General features: G+C 38.3%; 1 protein-coding gene across 5 annotated transcripts in view; it reads right to left on the reverse strand.

Annotated features, from left to right (window-relative positions):
• SYNRG (synergin gamma) overlaps nt 1–22,576 on the reverse strand; it is a 43,477-nt gene that overhangs the window by 18,145 nt on the left and 2,756 nt on the right. For 2 of the 5 annotated variants that reach the window (XM_055795977.1, XM_055795976.1), the window contains exons 2-15: nt 20,492–20,532; nt 19,050–19,168; nt 16,959–17,089; nt 16,518–16,623; nt 15,788–15,899; nt 14,339–14,638; nt 13,384–13,608; nt 10,864–10,941; nt 9,940–10,136; nt 8,813–9,061; nt 7,841–7,977; nt 5,248–5,366; nt 5,021–5,083; nt 1,582–2,532 (exon numbers count right to left, since the gene is read on the reverse strand). In XM_055795977.1, the coding sequence (XP_055651952.1) occupies nt 1,582–2,532; nt 5,021–5,083; nt 5,248–5,366; nt 7,841–7,977; nt 8,813–9,061; nt 9,940–10,136; nt 10,864–10,941; nt 13,384–13,608; nt 14,339–14,638; nt 15,788–15,899; nt 16,518–16,623; nt 16,959–17,089; nt 19,050–19,168; nt 20,492–20,532 (2,828 nt within the window). The remainder of the gene's footprint in view (nt 1–1,581; nt 2,533–5,020; nt 5,084–5,247; nt 5,367–7,840; nt 7,978–8,812; nt 9,062–9,939; nt 10,137–10,863; nt 10,942–13,383; nt 13,609–14,338; nt 14,639–15,787; nt 15,900–16,517; nt 16,624–16,958; nt 17,090–19,049; nt 19,169–20,491; nt 20,533–22,576) is intronic. The other 3 variants (XM_055795981.1, XM_055795980.1, XM_055795979.1) reach the window with 2 other exon arrangements.

Here is a 22,576-nt window from a genome sequence, read left to right on the forward strand (position 1 = left end):
GAACAGAAGTATTCGTAACAAATCATCCAGAGCACGCTTCGCTACGAAATGCAAACAGAGTTAAATGGAGTAAGACTCTCCCTGTGGAAAAACACCTAGCTTGGCACCATAGGAGAATACAGGCTTGTTTAAGTTTAATAAAAATAGCTTCTAATTAATACTTCAGAGTTCAAAAGTTTAGCAACAAGCACATGATCGGCTAACCCCTTTAAACAAACCAAAAAAGTCTTTCCTGCCACAAATGGCAATTATTAATCACTGATTTCTGTGGCAAAAGCTCACATCCTGTAGAAGAGCTACTTAGGTCAAACTACCACCAAAAGAGGCTAGAAAAATATTAGGAAAAAGTGCTTTCAAAACCAAAATAAACATTCAAGAATACACTGTAGGTGCTACGTTTTCGACAGCTCACTCAACTTGGAGTTTTACCAAGCAGTAATATGAAAATTAAATGTCTTTGCTAATAAATTATTCCTGATATTTTTTACCCTGTTATAGAGTATCTTCCACGTCAAAGTTGCCAACTTACTTCTCTCCCCTACTTAAAAATATTGTATAATGCAAAATTACAGTACTGTGTATTTTCTCTACCCTTATCTGCAAAAATGGAAGAAATATTTCATATGGAAATAACCAATTCTTGCAGTAACAGCTTTTACATTTACAGTTTGTATGCTCCCCCCTGCTCAGAAAAGCCTTTGACTGCATAATACTTGTCGCTAGAACACAGTAATGGTTCCTGTATTGTTGAAGGCCACAGAACATTTAACTACATCTTATCTTCCTATGTACACATGAAAAGAAAAAGCAGGACACTTGGGAAATTTGTTTTATGATATGTGATCAGATCAGAGATGGTCAATTCAGTCTCTCAGGAATACTTTCATGAAGGGAAATTAAAGAAGGTGAAAACTCGACAGGGATAAAGTAAAAGTCCCATGGTTCTAAATTTAGGTCCAGGAGTTACCAATCATGAGACTAGCATTTACAGGCCCTTTGCACAACTATTCCAATGAGGGTTTGAAGTCTAAAAGTGTATGCAATACTTCTACTTGCAGTCCTGCAAAATACTGGCTACACAGATTAAGCCCCACCGTAACAGGAATATACTACTGTTGTTGATTAGACAGCTTTTCATTAACAGCACAAATTAGTGTTCTGCCTACCCTTTTAGAAGCACAGAGCGGGTTAAGTCCCCAAGCCAAATGCTTTGTTGAAACCAAGAGATTAAAGTGAGACTCTCTGCCATTCGTCTTGCTAATATGAATGGAATGACATTGTTTGCATTAGAAAATTTTCCACTCGAATCCCTTACGTGACAGTAGCTAACAGGTACCAGTAATATGTTGTTGTCAAATCTCAAAAATAAACTGGCATGGAGTTCAAACTGTTCAATCTATTTATAGTCTTCTAAGACAAAAAATAAACACTGCCCTGCTAAGGGGCTGTTGGCTAGCGGGTACAGAGATTTAGAAGTCTTTCACTACTGAAAGACTAGTGCATAATACTGAAATTAGCACACAGAAGAACACTGACATCTCCACCACCTACGTTACCAGAGCAATCTAACCAGTTCCTCACCTGCTGCTGGTGGATGCTGGCCACTAACTGTTGGCAAATCCAAAGAGCTATCAGACATGACATGCTTAAGATCTCCTCCCACATCAGCCAGTTTCATGTCAAACTGAACAGACAACGCGTCTTCAGAATCCTCCTTGCCGACACTGCTGCCACCAATAGAAGGGAGATCCAGAGACTTCACCGAAGCAGAGTCTTCTTTGGCCTGCTTGAAAGCTGCAACTTTGTCCACCAGGGACTTCTCCGCGCTGTTGCACGTGGAAGAAAACTTGCTGGAGTGAAAGTCAGCAAAATCATCATCACTCTTCACTAAAGAAAGCGTGTTGTCCTTTGCCTCCTCAAAGCCTGCTCCAGAGCCTTCCAGAGAAAGCTGTTTGAAGATATCGTATTTGGTGGGCGTTGCAGCGGTGGCAGAACTCTGCCCACTCTTCACTGTGCCAGCAGATGAGCCAGACTGAGGAATGGGACCGGCCTCTAGCTTAAGTGCATTGTATTTGTCATCTGTTTTTTGTTCGGAAAATCCACTGCTATTGTTGAAAGCCATAAAATCTGCAAAGTCATCTTGTCCACTGGCTGATGCGCAATTAGAAAATTCCCCAAAAAGGTTGAACTCTCCAAAGTCATCAGCTAAGCTTGAACTTTTGCTGGGTGCTGGTTGGGCAGTGGTAGTTGGAAGGGGTGGTGGAGGAAAGGAGCCTGATTTTGATGCATTAAATGCAGGTGGAAAGGATGGCTGCTTGTTTTCTCCAGTAGAGGAAAAGAGATCCAAGTCTGCTAGATTCAAAGAGGTCTTTGCTTGTGTTTGCTGTTTTGGCTGAACGGGCAAAGAAGGAAAGGATGTAGGGAAAGTTTTGTCTTTTGTAGGTGGCTCTAATGGTGAGATACTGTCAGCGGTTTTAAAATCTGTGAAACCATCATCGGTTCCTGCGGGCTTGAATTCTGCAAGGTTATCTCCTGAGAATAAAAACAATTAAAAAAACCCTATAATAAGACACTGCAGCGACAACAAATACATCATGCTCACACCATGCAAGCAAGCAAATTATTTCATGCAATGTCAGAAGTTTTTATGCAAACTATTTAAATTAAGACCTCAGGATGCATGTAGAACTGCAAACTCAACTTCTATGAACCACACAAGTTCCAAGGTCAGCAATTCCACTAGTCATTCCAGCAAACACTTAAGTCTTCCTCAAAGTCGTATTAAATTCCCTTTACACCAAGTTAATATCAGAACACACCACAACCAATAGATTCAAAAGGCGATCAGCACTGTCTTATGCAGCTTCCACATAAGTTCCTTTTCCCACCTCGTCCTTCTATTTACCAAGTGGTGAAATGTAAGCTTGAATTTCACTTATATCAATATATTACTTGCTTTAGCACAGAAGCAATTCTTCCCCTCCCTCCCTTTGAAATATTGCCCAAATACAGTTTGTTCATGGGGCGTCAGCAGAGGGTTGAGACCAAAGCAACCATGATAAGCTGAAAGGGGAACACAGGAGAGACCAAGCAGGCCTGCCTGATGGCTGAAGGTACTTGTGAAAAAGCACACGTGAAAGGCAGACAGCCGACACGCCTGTCCAGCTGAGCATAATGGGGAATCCAACGGGTGAAGAGACAAACACCCAAACAGAAAAGAATGCAAGGCGGTGATCCTAACGCGTTGTTTTAGAACATTTTTAAACTCTCATTTTAATCTATCGCGTTTTCCTTCTGCCAGATTCACCTAAACATACCATAGTGTTAAGTGATCAGAATGTCAGTAAATGCAATATAGATTAGACATTTTCTAGCTTCTGCTAAGACCGACTCCAGTTTTACTAAGAAGCTTGGAGACAGACTTTCATATGAAAGTGAGCATGATTAATCATAAGATGTGCACATCTCTAGTTCAGCTACCTTCTGAACGGAACATTGTGCTATGTAAGCATTATAATTTAAACCTGATTAAACATTAGGTAACAGTGTTTTCATTGAACTTACATTAAACACTGTGGTGTACTAATTTTATAAGTTTCTTCATGTTCATATACAATTATTTTTTTTTTATAAAGCAATTTCTTTTGAACATGAAAAATGTTGTTTAACCCATTCACCAGCATGTATGTACTTGTTTATTATTACTACTTGTAATTTTGAAGTATTGATGCATACTTTAAGACCTGTCCAATAAACAGATTTTGTTCTATTTTAGAAGTACACCATTAACATTTAATTCTTAAGCTACCACAGTGTTATACCTGAAATTAGTTTAACCAAGATTTAAAAGGATACTCTTTGTAATAACAGTAAAGGACCATAACTGTACCTGACATATCCTTCCATTCTCTGTCCCCTCCAAATCAATTCACTTGGCCCAGCAACAATACAAATATTTATAAAATTGCTATTCACAGATCAAAACTAAAATATCACAGCAAACTAAACTTACTGATGAATTGCAAACTTTTCCATTAGAAATGTAAGCTGGTGAAAGGGTTAAGAGTGGTCAGACCTGGACAGCAGGCAAATACAGTAATTTTCTATATTTTAGAACATGTACAGAAAGAGATAAAATGTTGTTATTTCATTTCATTGCATGCATTTAATCCTGAAGAGGTACTGAGCATGAGAACCTCACAAAACATTACAGGAGTTTCAGAAACTCAGTGTTTGAAAAAAATAATTCCATCTTTGAAAAATAAGGAGTAGCAGTGAACTCAGGTAAGCAGTTTTATCCTAGAATCTAAAGTTGTTTTCTGATAATGAAACAAAATGCTGGGTATAGCATAAATCTGTGGAAGTCAGGTTAAGTTAGTAATCTGTTTATGTTCTGATCTGTCTACTGATAATATATGAAAGCTATAGAGTTTGAGAGTTTTTCCCCATCCGATTAAAAAGATGAGATTACCGCTTATATTGCATAAATGAGTTAGACATAGATGGTTCTGGAAAAGGCTTAGGGAGACTGTGCTTTTGTAATTACAGACATTGTACCTCAGATGCCATCTAGTTTTTACTTTTCCCAAACAAAAAACAGTTAAACCCAAATTTCAAAATAAGTGATCAGATTTCTTCTTAGAGCACCAGAGACCATGAAAAGTTTAAATACTGCCCTAACAACAGAAAAAAGTTGTGATTTTGTCCAGGAGCATCTTATTCTGTCTTCTAATAATATATGATTCCTGACTTAAATGAACAAATTCCAACCAAATCATTATTTCAAAATAAAACTGAGAAGCACCCGGAAGAGATGCCAATCTTCTACAAATGTAATTTGTAGACTGTTCCAATAGTATGTTGCACTATTTTTTCAGGATACTTCCTGCTAAGTTGTTTAGAGAAGCAGAATCACCATTGCTCTAGAATTATAGCAATGGAAATTCTGCAGCTTACAGAGAACTGCTAAAAAAATAAAATGAAAATATGTTAAAACAGCTCCAAAAAGCATACCACTTACCTAAGTATTTGCTCTCTGATGGTTGTTCCAATTTACGGAAAGCACTATACTTGTCTCCACAATCTAGTGAATATAAGAAATACATATACATAAAGATGTTATGAATTTATATAGTAAATGTCACATTGTCATAATAGCTCTGAATTTTAAATATTAATATATCTTATCAATGCCAAAACCAAGATATACAAAATATTACAATAAATAGTTCATATTTTTCCTTTTACCTCCAAAAGTAGCTGTATTTTCAGAAGGCTTCTCAGCTGCAATTCCTTTAAACACAGCATACTTATCAGTTGATGAGAGTGTCTTATTACCTGGGAGTGGCATTAGTAAAGAAGGAACACTAAAAACAAAAGAGATAAAAGCAAAGTTCCTTAATTCATCCATAAGAAACCTACTTTTCCAGTTTTTATTTAAAGGACCCTCTTTTTATGACTACACAATTTGAATCACTAAACCTAAGTTTGTACACTAAAGAGTGCTTAATCAAGAACCTGATGCAAATGGCCTCAATATCTATTAAGAATAAGAGCATGTAAACAGGCAGCTGGCTAACTGATGGGTGAATTCAGACTCTCTCTCACCTGATTATATTTCTTTAGGTCAGAAGTCAGTTCTCACCATTCTCAATTTTAATTTGTACCAAAACATTAACAAAACATTCTAGAACTTTACACCACAGGAATTCTTAGCCCAGGAGAGAATAAGCACACAGACATGCCCCAGGAATCACTGCTGTTTAATTTATCGCTTTGCCCAGGGCAGCGTAAGGACAAGTCTCCCTAATAGAACTAGATATAATAAAGAGTTAAAACTGCATGAGATTTTGCCAGCTCCATACTTTCAGCTTATTTACTTCTAATTACATTTCATTACATATTGTAAAATTAGGAGAATAAAGTGGAACCACTGTTCAAAAGGAAGGAAAGGATAACTGAATTTCTGTCAGTACAAATCAGCAAGTTTAGGTAGCTATCTAATCAGCAAAATAAGGATTAGTCCACAATTACACAAGCAAATCTTTTTGCACATAAACACACTCTATTTTATATAGTAAAACTGCCATAATAACCTAAGACCATGTTAGCAACTGCTGTAAGATTTAGAAGACATTCTGTGAGAATTTTGCCTGCCCTCCACACAAGCCCCCTTATCAGACCTTGGCAGCTCTACAGAACAACATCCTTTACATATGAATGATGCATTTTACTTCTAGTTTATGTCATTCAATACTATGCACATTGAAAATGTGAATGAATTTCTATGGCGTTCTTCGGCCTGAAGCAAGAATCTTTCCAGAGCCATTTAAATCTCCTTATCAGCAGGCTACAAGCAACATGCAAACCTAGCACTTGCACACACCTGCTAATGATGGTCTGCGATGTCAAAAAAATATAGCTTATGGTAATATAATTAAATTTCACATCGCTGCAAAACAGGCTATTAGATATGCAATCTTGGCAAATGTAATGGTTAATCATCTGTACTCTACAGATGGCTTTTTTTAAAATAAAGCTCCATAAGCAATTAGATTATAGCTCATTGTAACATTCTGTTCAAAACCAAACGCTTTTACAACTGAATAAAGAGAATTGCTGCAGTGAAAAAGAAACATTGTTTTTTAAATATTTTTTTTATGATCCCCTACTTCCCACTGTGGAATTTACAAACAGCGTTTCTGTTAAGACTTTCAGTAACAGAACAGCTTTAATTGTGAAATGACATCTAACACAAATTAAGATATACTTAATATAGAGCATCTTCAGATATGTGTAGCACTCTGACATCAGCAAAATTAAATTTCTTACGTAGAATGCTGTTAGGCAGGGTGTAACAGAACAATTTGTTTTAGTATCCCTATTTGACGTCACTGCTGAGGAAGCAACTGGTAATCACTCTTATCTGGAAAGTGTGAGTACTGTTTGCAACTAAGAACAGTCAGTTCAATACACAGCAAATTTGTATGTCTACTACAATTAGACACCTGGGAGGTACATAAACGTTTGCCATGTGCAGTAAAAGGAAACAACACTGAAATTTTGTAGTCACAGAACTTTGAAAGATTAATTGTAAACTCTCAGGGGGAGTAAACATGCTTACTTATTTTGTTATACAAAATCTGCCTGATCCAGAATTACATTTTGGCACTCTCCCAAATGAAAAGCCAAAATCACTGAAGTCTGAATGAGATTTCAATTGAGATTTATAGTCAATTATCCCAAGTTTAAGCACTGGCCAGAGAAATGATAGAAATAACAAAACCCCTGCCCAGTGGAGTTCTCAGTCATTTAAGAGTATGATGTTGTGCGCTTTACATGAATTTTGCGGTCCATATTCAGGACCTGAAGAAAGAAACCATTTGCTAACATCAGGGTCTATTCGTCTCCAACAGACATGGGGTCGTATTTTTAATGGAAGCACACAGCACTAAATGCAGAACTTCTGCCCCAGTGTATTTTTTCTGAATAGCTTTATGTAAGTTATTTGCCCGAATGCACAGTATGAAGTAACTTTCAATTGTCTGTGCAGTAGTATAAACACTTGAAAACCTACCTCCATACCTTGTAAATGCAATTTACCCCAGTATGATGACTAGAATGCTAAAGAATGGCCAACCACCTATGGCACACCAAATGTCATTTTTTTTATTCAGAAAGCCTAATTGTGGTTGTAACAACCTTCAAAAGAAACTGTCAGAGTAGAAATCAGGCGACAGAAGAAAATTACAGGACAGAAAGCAACCCACAAAAAAGGAAAACATTTCATTTCTTAAAAGAGTTCTAAAATACTGAAGGGTGGAAATCAAAGATGTGCTACCTGCTCCGGTGCTGTGAACTGGCTGCTTTGGAGGAGCCAGCTACATCCCCTTGGAAATCAGTGAAAGAGTCATCTAGTGAGCCAGACTTTGAAGCATCCTGAAACTCCTGGAAGTCATCATCTTCTGGTTTTACTACCTGAATTACAAACAACATGTAAATTGCTACACTGTTGACTTTTCAAATTGTCATACAGCATGAAAGCAGTTCAGAGTAGCATGACTGACTTAAGAGCAGGGAAAAAAAAAAAAAAGCAAAAGAAGGAAAAAAACTTTCAACATTAGCATGCAAAATTTGCATGGTCAGTGTTTCCACTTCACACAACTCAAAACATGCACAAGGTGTACAGGATTACAAGTAGTATGCATGAAGAACAGGTGAATAAGGAACTCTACTCCTTTCACATTACATGTGTTGTTGATCATAGCCATGTAATCTTTTAATACAGGACAAATGTTAATAATTTAAATCAATCAATAATTTAAAATCAATACATACAGCAAAAGCATCAGAATTATTATTTTCCAAAGCAAGATGAACCACACTTGCAAGCAGCAAAATTTATCCCCCACATGATTTACAGTGTTGTAAACCAACGGTTTTCATAGTTCTCAGTTGTTCCTGAAAACTCTTAACTTATTTTACCAGCTAACAGTCTGTTGTGTAGCTTAACCTAAAATTCCATTTAACATGCATTAAAAAATCCTAACTACAACTAAATCCTCTTTCAATGCAGTTAGTTTGTAATGGAGAACACTTTTGTGCCTCTTCTAATGCCACCAGAAAGAAACAGAAAAAAATAGAAAAACATCCTTAGTGGCATGACTTCAGGTTTTCAGATGCCACACGCTAGATTTCAGCTCCATTTTTTGCTGTTTACTTAAAGTCTGTTGTCACTACGTAGCTGTGAGAGTCAGGTTAATTCTCTTTCCAGGACAAGGGAGAATTTGCCACGAAACAAGAGCAAGCTAACCTGACTGGGTGGGTAGGATGGCACGAATCCTCCTGAAGGCTGTGCTGCAGCTCCGCCCGCCGGTGCCGTGATGTTCATCCCCATCACAGCTGGCCCGATGCTCAGAGGCATGGAGACCGGCGGTGTGGAGGGAATCAGAGGCTGCTGGCTCACTGAGGCAGGCAGTGGCATTGGAAATCCAGTTAAAGTAGGAACGGGGGCAGCTGGAAACTGATTTAACACATCAGGACTCACGGCAGGTATTCCTCTCTGCAAAGGCAGAAAAGCAAATACAACCATACACACGTGTACATCAACAAAAAGGCACACTGCATTCTCGATTCCAGCTTCTAGCTTGTATTATTGAAATCAGAAAGGAGCAGGACATTGGTCAAACCTCAAGTAAACCTTCCAAATCAAAACATGCTATCAGGAGCCTGTGTAAGCCAATCATATTCAACACCCTGACTGCCAGAGTTACACAGAGGGTAATGATACCCCCCTGAGTGGGCAGGGGCATCTGCCAGCATTCTTGTTTGGCTTTTAGTAAGCCAATCCACTAAGCACTGGCAAGCACAGCTATGCTGTACCTTGTGCGTGCTGTATCATCTTTCCTACACACCACTCCAACAACGTACCTCTGCTTCAATCTCTGTCATTCAAGATATTCTTGCCTTAGTTTTCATTCAGGGCTGGTATTTAGAAATAAACTGCTAAGAGATGACACTACACTGACAAAAAATGTAAGTCTAAAATTAACACTCCACTAGTTCAGGAGAGAGGTAGCAAGTCTAGCTATTTGCAGACTAAGGGATACAGAAACCACATAGTTTGAGGAAAACAGACACATATACAACAGAAGAAAACCAGACAGTATTTTACACTAGGAATATGTACACAAGTGTTTGGTAGGTATGTCTAACAACTACCCTCAACTGACACTACAGAAAGGAGTAACTGAAATGTAAGTGCAGGGGATGAAATTATAATCTCACTGAAGTTACAAGGGGAGTTTCTCCTCTGGACTTCAACAGTAGTAGTATTTTCCTCCAGGTGTGGTATACCAGCCACTGATGCTAACACACAACCCATGGCAGACTAGTCAAGCAAACCACCATTCTGCACTATCTCCAAAGCCTTAGTCATACCTGAGTTACTGCTATCATAGCCAGGACAGCGTAGAGCTCTTCTTTTGTGAGCTTCCCAGGGGTGGTACGGTTGGCTAAAGCCCATATCTGTCCAAGGGTCTCTCTGGGCAATCCAGACGACATCAGTATGGGATAGAGTTTAGCTGTATCTATTCCAGTAGGAGTCAAAGTGGTTTCTAAAATTTTCTTATACAACTCTGTTGTGAAGGAGTCAGTGTTAGACAGTGACAACGTCTATTTTCAAGTGAATTTAAGACTGCTTTTCTATCTTTCTATCTATCGAGTCTATCAAACTCGACATTATATCAAATTAGTAACATTCAAAGCGTAAAGTAAGGCAACAGCATTCCAGCATTGTATTGAATCATGTTTTATCTAAACGTGATGGATGGTCTTTACAGACAGTTTAAAACAAGCAAAAAGATATTTTGTATAAAATAGACTTAGTGCTCCATTTCAAAGCATGTTTCTTTAATGAAATTTCAGGATAACCCATACAAAAATATAGTTATAACAGCTTTATGTATTTAAGCCTCAGTGTAATCAATATTTACCATAGTATTTCATTTTCCTTTTACTGTGTCATTTGCATACCTAAGATAAATAGCCTTAAGAAGTGAGCCTGCTTAATTACAAGCCATGCCAAAAACCAGACTACCCATGAAAGCAGTATTATCAGCAACACAACCTCTACTAGCATAATCTGCTGTCATAACAAATTCTAGATTAAACATTTGATGTGCTTGAATAAAACCCTTACTTCTTCAAATGCAGATAAAGCCACCATAAATATGTACTGTATCAAAGATATAGGATGCATCTGATGACTGAAGAGCAATGCTTTGATCAATAAGTGGCAACATAAGCACATGTACATTCACACCTGACATTGCACACTTGGCTAAATGCCACTTTCTTGTTTACCTGGGACCAAGCTGTCATTGTAAATCCAAGGAGGCATCATTTGCTGAATTGGGTCCTGTGAAGGGAATACTCCAACTCCTAAATGTATTCCATTAAGAAAGACAGTTGTATTAGGGTATACAGAGACAGCGTATAAAGACTCTAAACACTAGATCATAGCTGGTCAGTATCATTTAGCATTTCAGGCAAAGATTTCAGATAGGAATCACTGTGCTCAGAGGAAAAACGGCTACTGCAGGAATATGTATTTCAAAATAGTAACTAGAATGATTTGACAGTAACAGCAAGAATATAGTTATATACATAATGAAATAAGGAACTCCTCATGTGCCTCCTTCTAGTTGTACAGAAGCTCAAGTCTCACTGTCTCAAAGTTTCAAAGCAGCAGTTCTGTGCCATATCAAATTTAGTCCTTCCATCAACTACATGTTATTAGGGCTACTTGTGGAATAAATAAATTCATACCTACCATAAGAACCACATCCTTCCACCAGAACATTCTTACTAGGTAAATCCACAAACAGCCTATTAGACTGAATCTCAGCAAGATGTTATGCCATGTTCACAAAAATGTGCCCATTGCCCCATTGCTCCTAGTCTTAAAGTCCAGAAGACATCATAGCTGCCTTCCCTGCTACAGGCTTTCATAACAGGATCTGCCACACTTTACTCCCTGTGAACTGATTATTTCCTTCTCCATTGTGTGCACTCTTCCCCTCAGTCTCATGGTTTTACTTCCTATCTAGTCTCCCTGAGCAGATTTCATGCTCAACTTGGAGCTCTGACAAAAATCAGAATCATTTCAGACTTCATTGTCTTTGCCGTGCCCTTGCATCTCCTCATCTTCCACATGGATTCTCTCCTGACAGCAGTCTAATTTCTAATCATCCCACAATTCCAAGTACATTTTAATATAAGCAATTCCTTCCATTTCATCAGTCAAGTAAAGCAAATTTGCTACTTCCTCCAGCCTCATTATTCTTCACCTTTAACCACCCTTCCTTCTGCAGCCTACTAATTCTTGCTTCTCACCCTCAAATCTGATAAAATTCAGACCCTTAAAAATCAAATAATATGAGAAGTGAAAAGGAATTCTCAGCCATATTTAGTTGATAGATAGGAGAGCCTGACTCAAAACTTTGATAATACCCAGGTGACTAGGGGTCTGCCATTTTTCAGCATCATCACTTGACTACTAAACTGTTCCTCAGAAAGTACTTCAGCTCATCTTTCAAAGCACCCTTAACAACATTTGGAACTATTCTTAACTATTGTTCTTCTACATAATCACTTCCAGCACCACCTTCATCTGCAGGCTGTATTTAAACTCGCTCTGTCTGATACTCTTAGATGATGGTAGTTTCCATCCACACTCTGTGCCTTCCCTCCACCTTTTTTTTTTTTAAATCAGGCATCAGATTCTGTTGGATTTGTACAAAATGAACAATGAAATTGACTGAACTATGAATAAATTAACAGCTCCTATTTCATACTGTATAGTCTTTAAAGAGTCACTTTTAGCAATTTACCATGTATTACAAAGCCCCTCCGCTTATTAAAAATGTCCATTCAGACCATTTAATTTCATCCAATAATGTTTTTTAAATATATTGGATAAGAAAACATTTGAAAGCAACATATCCAACATATCCAATGACTGAGGAGAGGAACACATAAGTTTATTAATAAAGTTATGGTTCTTCTAGGAAAGAAATAACTGCTTGAGAAAGTGCCCAATTAAATTATCTACAGATAGGACCTTTCTCCTTTTCGTCTCCTCTCACACACACACCCCCGCCACCGTAAAGCGAGATTACACAAAGGGCTACATGTATTTCTATCACACTTGACTACAGTGGAGCCCACAGCTCACGTAACCCTCAAGTACAACATCAGAGCACTATCAAGGTGCGCCAGAGCCCTTGCATCTATTTTGATTGGAACAAACCCAAACAGTCAAGAGTCAGGTTTAATAAAATCCAAATGGGAACTAAAGCTTGCTTAAAGTTTTCATCTAGTCCAGCTTTTGAAATTTTGATCCCTAAAGCACAGATAATTTTAGACATAACACGACTGGCAAATTGTCTGGGAAACAAGTATTAACTAGCTAAGAGTTTTAACCTAACAAGATTTTATCCCCTCAAAGTTAAAAGATGAAAACCCACCATGACATTTGACCATCTTTAGTGATGTTTCCTTAAATAATTTAAAAAATTAAATAAATCTTTAGAGATTTTTTTTTCTTTTTCACCCAAGAAAAAGGACAGTATTTTAAAACAGAAGACCTGATTAAACAAACATGTTAAAAGTGATTACAGCAATAAATGCAAGTGGAAAAAGTTCAGAGCAAAATTGTAGTTGTTATACTTTTAGCGAGGAGCAGGAGGCACTTACATATTATTCAAGCAGGCGTTCAGAGCAAAATTACGCAGGATTTGCCTTAGAATTAGTGTACAGAGTGTTAGCATTCAAGCAGCATCTTATTAGATTTAAGTTCTGTCAAACGTTTCATTTGCTCACCACACTCTTCAACTGCTATGTTTTGTTCTGAAGCCTTGTGCACCTCAGCAGCAGTGATACCACTTTCATGTCCACCTATAACATCCCAGTCATTGATGGTTAGACTGGGATGAACTTGGCTTGCAGCCGAGGCTTTGTGCCCAACTTCAGATGTTTTAAGTTTGGTTTGCTCTTGTTCAGATTCATTTGAGCCATTATCTAAGAGTTTCTCCTCCAAGGAAGAGCCTGAATAAACAGCAGGAGGAATTATTTATGTTTTGTTATTAACCATCCAGTTCACAATTCCGCACTTGCAAAGGAAAAGTATTATTGGTACCACTGATGAGTTATCAAGATGAATATCCATCCCAGCTCAAACCAATAGCACCACCTTGCTCAAACACTTTGATAGCTTGGTTCTGCCCTTTACTTACCACACATACACAGCAAATTCAACAAACAAAAAGCAACAAGTAGGAGGAGGAATACATGAAACTATTTTCTGTCTTAGGATTACCGTTGCATAATCATCTAGGCATCAGTAGCAGAAGTGTCCAATATCTACTTACATCTGCAAAATTCTTCATGTTAATCTCAACACCACCCATTTAGCCTCCAAGACAGGACGCATGTAAGTGCTCCACATTAGCATAATAGTTATTTTTTCATACCACTATCCCAACTGTATCTTTTTTTACTTATGAAGATGCTAGCACACAAGACTTAATTCACTGGATATCAGCCCTATGCATATTTAGCAATCTTTGGATCCACACGTGACTTGTTTTTATGCTACAGTTCTAAGAGATGGAAGAAGGGGACTTAAATCATCTTTTCCCATGGATCAGCAGGTTTCTACTTAATTGCCTATATAGCATTCTGCCAACTAGACTAACAAAAAGCCCAACAAAATAAGTAAAAACTGTGTAGCTCTATGACAGATGGTGACATGTAAAAAGAGATACTTTAGAGTTACCTGTTTTATGGATATTGGGTGAAGATGCAGAGGTAGGAAAATAAGGAACCTGCCCAGTTGTACCATGCAGGATGGGTAACACTGGAGTCTGGGCTGGAGGGAGAGGTTGGACCACAGCCTTTTCTGAAAGCAGTTGCCCAGCCTCAGTAGCAGAATGGTAAGGCTGAAAAGGCTGAGAGGTGGGTTGAGGCACCAGTTTAGGGATTTCAACAGGCCCTTGTATAAAGTCACTAAATTCTTCATCATTGAGAAAAGCAGAGTGGGAAACAGATACAGCAGAATGGGATGATGTGGGATGATCTGTAAAATGGAATGAACATACAATGCAAAGTGATGAGGAAAAAGGTTCGTGGATGGAAAGGGAGCAAAAGGGGCAAATATTAGGTATACATATCCAGTGGGTGAGGGGAATCAGCACAGGATGCATTATTTGACAGAGATGTGAAGAGTTATTTTTGTCAAGCTAACAAACACATAAGGTAAAACTGAGCAGCCACTTCCAACCATGCATCTTCTCTCCCAGATTTGTATGATGTAAACACTTTGAAACTTGGTTCTTAACACCAGCTATGAAAGTATTCTGTTTGTTTTAAACAGATTGGGTCAAAACAAATCAAGCGGTAATATTTCAAACTGAACATAAAGGAGGTCTGCACAGGGGACATTCTCCCTCAAAGGAACGTTTTAGCCTCAGAAACTCAATAATATATCAAAGATACAAAAGAAACGTCTACTCATTTAGACACTGCTTGAACCCTTACATAGTTACCCATTTTAACAAAACTGACACAAGACAGGCTAATCTGCAGACAATGGGAAATTGTCAGAAACCACCTGTAACTTCAAAATTATCAAAGAGCACATCCACAGTGGATATAATGATTTTGTACAGGAAAAAGCTTGTCTAGAAAAGCTTTGTTTCAGGCTAGACACAGAACTATACTACAACCCACAGGAAATCTTTAGTAGTAATTGTTACAAATCTAGTAATTACTGAGAAGACATCACAGAAGGCTTCGGTTTGACCATGCCCAGGTAATGGTACACAAGTAGATTGTTTCAGTACCCTGAAGTCATTACATAATGTTTTGCTCGTTCTTAGCACTTGTATAGCACTCCTCAGCTTCAAAAGCACTCTGCAAAACATTAATTAATGCTTTGACTAGAAAAGAATAAACATATTATCAATTTCCACAGTATTCCACGTTACGCACATTAAGCTTTCTTCTAAAGATTTCAAGTCTTCTAATAAAAGCTAATATTTAATATTTCACCTTCATAATGTGATCAAGCAAACAGTTGCTAAAATGACACTTTATTTTACAAAACAGTTAATATGCACGCTTTGTGCAACCAAATAAAAATACTTCTTGGAATTAGTTCCCCCTGCTGAGGATTTCAAACATTAAGAGTTTTATTTTCAGTTGGAAGATGAGAAAAATAACAAACCTGGCTTTTTTGGATGTGATGCTGGTGTTGGGTGCATTTTAGCATCTCTAGAAAAACCATCTAAATTTCCTTTAATGGCTTCCAAAGCGTCATCCCTGCTTTTTTCACCTGTCTGAAACATCACAGAACACATTTTGAAGAATTCACAGAACAGCTCAGTTTTCTTTCAATATCTACAATCCTTCAATACAAAAGTTAGCAATGCCTGCTGTCAGACTGAACCCCTTTTCTCCAGCAGTGCCCTCCTGAGGTATATCAACAATAACTCCCATATTTAGAAAGCATTTATTTTGCAGACTGCACTATAACAGTGTTTCCTCAGTCTTTAGACAAAGCTTTATGCACAAGAACAACATATAAACCTTATTCAGGTATTTGTATTCTTGCAGATAAGAGCCTTGGAGATCACTGCAAGTGTCCAAAGTTTTGGACACAGTTAACATATGAGCAACCACACATTCTCCATTCTAGAAGCTCAATCTGTTTCCAAATGTTACATCCCAGGCTGGTTTATTTTTAAAAGCTGATTTAGTTTTCAACACCAGACTTTGTTTACATTACACCAAGAGTGTGTAAAGGACTGATTATTCCAGATGCTTTTCAAGATGTAATGTACCATCTCATGTAAGCTCCTCACTTACTTTCTTGTTGAAAGAGACCATCCCATTAAAAGCCATTAAAAAAAATATATATGAGGAAGGAAACAGCCCACTTATTATTTAGGACATACCTTAGGTTTCACACTGCTTAGGAGTCTCAGCTTTTGTTTCTGCTCTTCAAACTGGCGCCGTTTTCTTTCTTCCTCTAAGAATTTTTGCTGGTGCTCAAACCTCTTCCTGAAGCAAAATGATTAAAAAATAAATAAATCTGAAAATAGTTTTTCATTACAATTTTCATGGCAAGCTTCTGCTTGATTTTTCCATTTCTTCTGTCTCAAATTCAGATGGCTTTGTGCACACATTTCTACTTCTCAGAGCTGTATGACAGCCACTACTAACTTCATAGATGGCCTTCAAATGCAATGGAATGATCTCAACAATATTCTGTACTCCTAAATGGACTACTTTTCTAGAGAAATTATCAACAGTTTTGCTGCATGGACCACTCCTCCAAAGTACATCTCCCCCTTAAAAAAGAAGAATTTCCCAAGAGTCAGTAAAGTGTCACTTACTGTTGCTCCTCTGCAAACTGCTTCTGCATGTCAGGGGTGTACTGTGGGGCTGCTGGACGCATTCCCAAGAAAGAAGCCTGCCCCATATAAGGCATTCCGGTCGCTGGCATCGGCCCTAAGGGCATGCCACCCTAAAACAATAAATAAATTAAAAAATACAAGTCCAAGGTTATTTTTTTATCCATAGAAGAAGCCAAAACACTGGCAATTACATCCTGCCAAATTGCAAACTAGGCAGATCTGATAAAATGAGGAATGTCAAGATCAGTGGGACGAGCAGTGTCTGAGCACAGACTTGCTGCTACAGAACAAAGCACTGGGTGTTCAGTAGATGGCACTCTTCCCTCTCAATAATCAGTTACAATTCTTAGAAGTATTTTAGAAGACAGGATGGTCTTCCAGTCAAACGCAAAAAATCAGGACCAGATTGATACAACCTACCTCAAAAGCAGGATGGTTACAGGCATCCTACAGTGCTACACATGGCTCAGTATCATGCTTTTGGGTTTTTCTTCGTTTCTTTGTCTCCTGTTCTAAGCAGTTGTATAATACTCTTAAATTCCTTGCTGGAGGTGCACGCTCCTAACCAACAATGGATGCTGGCAAAATGTGGTCTAGTCATTTTGCAAACATAGCTTATCCAGGGGTCCAAGGGAGGCAGGTAGTATATGACAACAGCCAAGAGGCAACTTATCTAAATAAACTGCATCTGTATCAGAAACATTTTCTAAGAAATATATTCCGGTAGTTATAGCAGGAAAACTTGCCTGAAAATAGAAAGGGCCAGAAAATAATCTACTTTTCTCAACATTCATTTTGCATTTGGTATCAGAACACGTAGGGAGAGAACAAAAATTGTTATTATTTTTAGACCAGCACTCATAAAAACATCTTCCTCTATAAATTTTACAAAATTAATCCAATAAATTCCAGGTGGGGGTGGGAAGGGAATGTAAGGAGATGGCAAGACACAATAAATTCAATTTGTCACATAGCAATTTGGCTACAAAGCCATGCCAAAACATTAAATTTCAGCAAAGTGCAAACTTGTACATAAGCACATATGGTGCTAAATAGAAAACAAAAGATTAAAAGAGAAAAAACAGTATTAGCTACTCATATTTCATTCTTATTCCTCAATTAGCAACAGCAGGGTTAAACTTACTTTAGGCATTAGGCAAGAATGAGAATGAGAACGAAACACAGGAAGTAGGACAAATGGGAAAACCAGTCATGTAAGAAAATACAGTGCATTTAAGAGATTCCTTGCTCCCTAAGAACGTATTTAAAAAGGAAGTTTATGAATTGCCAGCTACACTCAGGTAACTAATTCTATTAACTCCAGCATTTGAGTTACAAAGAGATAAAATAATTCAGTGAATTGGTCATGATCAATCAGACTGTGTACACAGTCACTTTTTATAAGCTTATAAAGGTCTAATTTAAAATACTACACAATATGCCACCTTAATGGTAAGTACATAAAACTAAAGCAAAAGAAGAAAATGCATGAAGCAAAATTTAAAAAACACAGGAAAGGTATGTTGTGGGAGCTTTGAATTATAGTTACTTAACAACTTAATACTATTACTAACCACACTTTGGAGTAGGTGGCATCTGGTAGCTTTTCAACATCTTGCTGATCCTCTTGTTTCCTTCCCTGTTCAGAGACCATGCCTCTCTTATCGCACTTTGGTGTCGTAACACGTATAATGAAATGAAAGTTCAGGTTCTGACATCTTTGAGTGGGCTATAACATCCAAGTTACTTTAAATATTTCTGATGCTGTCCTTGCACTACACCCTCATTTCTCTCTACTCTACAACAGTGAGTAACATATGCCAAACTCCCCCGCTCGCTCTATCCAGATCCCAGTGAAACGTGTAGAATTCTTTAAATTATCAGAAGTACCTTCAAAAGAATACTACAAGATATGATGCCACACTATGGACTAATACCCACAGTTCAGCTTTCAGCCAGGTTCCACCCTCTTACCCCCACTGCAGTTGTGAGAGGACTATGGTTCTTGTCTGAAAGGTGGCAGCTAATGCCAAGGTATCTCATTTCTGTCCACATTTCATTGCCACACACCTGCATGGTCATGGGTCCAGGAGGCATCTGAGAACCGTAATTCATTCCCATCATGCCTGGCATATTGGACTGCATGACAGGAACCATTGGAAATCCTTGCTGTTGCATAGGAATCATCCCTACAATGAAACATTAAACAATGTAAGTTCCCAGTTAGTGCTGAAGCTTTCCGCACCACCCCCGACCCCCTTTTTCTTTACTAAACCAGCAAAGAAAAGGAAAAAAACTCTCCGTCTTGCTGGGCTGTTTAAAAAATAAAAAATATGCTACATTACAGGCAGCCACAGAATTTCCTTAGTTTAGATATCAGTCAGCCTAAGGGAAGAAATGTTATCATGCTTTCCCGATAACTAAGCTGATTAATTCTCCTACTTGTCCTAAGGATTCTCTGTGGGTTTCTTCCCGTACCATTTTTGAAAGGGTCATTTCCAATTAACAAGATTTAATTAACCAGGTTGACTGGTGCTGATAATCATCTGTTTCTCTTGAAAGGGAAAACTTCCAGACTGGCAGCTTTTGAAGGTAAGTCTTGGGAAATAAACTCATCATTTCACAACACAACTTCACATTCTGATCTGGCTGGATAACCCGTTTGTAGGCTAATTAGCCCACTACATATATTAGAATGGTTAAAATACAAGTCAGTAAAAGCTAAACATCAACAAAATTGGAGAAATCAAGTTGGAATGTATTAATTCACTGAATAAAGCCAAATGGATCATATTTCAGTATTTTCGTATCTCATATTTTGCTGTCTTTGGAGGCATACACTAACACATGTTCATTACCAGCACACCACGAGATAATTGTAACTGTGCATAACTGAACATCACATGCAAAAACACCCCAGGAGGGATAAGACACAGTCAGGAGTAATCCATAAATCAGTCCCTGAGATTTTTTTGTAAGAAAAGTCTCCACTTTCCCTACAAGTTCTCTCTGTATTTTCCATTAATTAAACAAAGAGCACTGCAGCAGGAATGAGAACAAAGGTAATTTAAGGCTGAGGCTCTCCTATTGTATTAATACGTTCCACTCAGGTTGTGACTCTTGTCCCAGGGTCTTGCTGTGCTTTGTAAATATTTACCAGGTCTTGCAACACCCACACAATATAGGTATACACAGCTGGTAGATGAAGCATAAAAAGGTTAAATACCACACTCAAAATAACACAAAAATCTTAAAGGCAAATTCAGGTTAAAAATGGAGGTGTATTTTTCCTAGACCTAATCTAGCATTCTGGTAACACTGCTCCTTTAACAATGCATAGAAAGTTTTATAGAGTTGCAGGAGTCAGCTTACCAGTACCGAATTCAAAGGGAAAAACAGCCATTGAGTTAAAGTAATGATCACACTTCTGAGCATCAGTGCAGAACTATTTTGTTTAATATATCTAAATAAAGTAAAGAACTGTGGGCTCAAAATGCAAGGTTGATACATACCTTGAGGGGGGCCTAAACCACCTGCAACAGGAAACATGAAGCTGTGGGAGGAAAACCAGGGTCCATGAAAGTCTACCATTTTAGTGCAAATAAAAATAATTGAAAAAGCTACCTGGACTTTCACGTCAGCACCCCCCCGCCAAAGCCTCCTACCTTTTGCCTAGCATTTTTGTGTGCTGCTGCAGGTCTCACAGAACCCAGCCCCACCAAAGGGAAAAGGCTACTCCTCCCAAGGATCCCCAAAGCACCAGAGTGCCAACAACAGCATGGGCTGCAAGGCAAGGAAGAAATAGATTCTTATCCTTCACAGCAGCACTAAAATGGCTTTGACTCATCGACATCACCCACAAGAGTTTCAGCACCTACGCAGGTTGGTAACAGGTCAGTTTGTTAGTGTAGGCTAGGCTGTCAAGCACTGCGGAATGAATAAGGATCTCCTGCTGGAAGTATCTGATTCCACAAGACCATTAACTGCACCAGACAATAGTTCTCAGCTGCTTAGTAACAGTTTTCCACAGAGAAATAAACTATCCATGAAACCCCATCACTCCTGCGTTTTTGCACCCTTTGAAACCTACGTATCAGAACACAATGGAGTTTCTATTTTCTTAATTACATCTAATTACAAGAAAAATAGTGCCTTGGAAAAATATTCATTCAAGTATCAAGGGCCAAGTGCACCTGGAGGAAGAACTTAAAATTTCAGCTGAAATCCTAATGGAAATTGCTAGCCCTCACTTTCAAACAGAAGCATGTGCTGTGCTGCTGAACAGCAGAAAAGGACCTAACTAAAAAGTCTCATTTGCAAGCAACTCTCAGAAACCCATGTCAGCAGTAATTTACCAAACAAGAACAAACAAAACAGTGTCCCAGGCAGCTATTACATCAAAATACCATGAAAGAGAAACACACTTCTAGATATTCAATATTCCTCAGCACGAGGGTGGATGTAAAAGAAACTGCCTAACAGTAAAGGAGAAAATGCTACCATAAATGACTACAAACAGTTTTTCAAAACCTGCAGGAAGTTCTGAAAGCCAACCTGGTTTATAAATATAAGAGATGTATAATACGAGTACTAAGATAAAATAAGGAATTTAAATTATGCATCTATCCAGGAGCAAATTACACCTACCCACTATACAGACAGCAGGTTACATGGTCACCAAGACAACCCATATTACTCTTCATTTCATCCTCTAACTCAAAATCTTCTGAAGTTTCTTCTTTTACCCTGACCATTATGTGCTAACTTCTCCTTCCACAGCTAACACACACCTACACTTTCCAGCGGGTCCAGGTCTCATCATCCTCAATCACAACAAATTTTGGTTTCTCTCTCTGAAGCACTGTGCAGATGCATGCTACCTCACCTCAGAACAAGTGCTGGGCTGCTCTGGATCGGGTTCAGTTCACACAGCTCATGCTGTGGCCAAGGTCCTTCAATTGACTGGTGTTCAGTTTGGTCATTTTTAATCCACTTCTCAGCATACAAATATTAACATCGTGAAGACAAACAGCTGATCAAAAATCTGAGTGACCCATTGACTGAACTCCGATGCCGGTCAGCAAAGATGTTTTCCCTACTCAGGGGCTGAAGCCCAGTGAATTAACTGGGTTTTGCCTGCATTTGGTTTCACCTGTGGAAACAGCTGTCAGTACAGACTGCCTCCCTGGCAATACATCCCCTTAAAACACGTGCAAGTTCAGATGTGTAGAGCTTCTGTCGTAAGCCAGATCTGCAAGTGCAGCAATGTTAGGCATCACAAAAATACACCATTCTTAGTTTAGTTAGAATGACGAAATACTAGAAGTTATCTTTGAAAAGCTCACAAGTATGGAAAAGTGTTTCTAGCTTCCAGTTTTGTCTTCTTGTTGGGGAATCCAGTCAACAAGAATTCTTCCAAATCAGCAAATGTAACATAGACTGAACAAGCATAGCAAGGTACCACTTCTTGTGGGAAGCAAATAAAGGCAAGACTATTAAATATTTATCCCTTTCTACAGAGCTCCTGATTTATTTATAAGTTTCTGTTGAAAAAAACCTCCACAATCAACAAAAAAACCTGCAGCTAATTACAGGGC

Source organism: Falco peregrinus, chromosome 2 (assembly GCF_023634155.1).
Source record: "Falco peregrinus isolate bFalPer1 chromosome 2, bFalPer1.pri, whole genome shotgun sequence".
In the NCBI taxonomy this organism is placed as follows: Eukaryota; Metazoa; Chordata; class Aves; order Falconiformes; family Falconidae; genus Falco; species Falco peregrinus.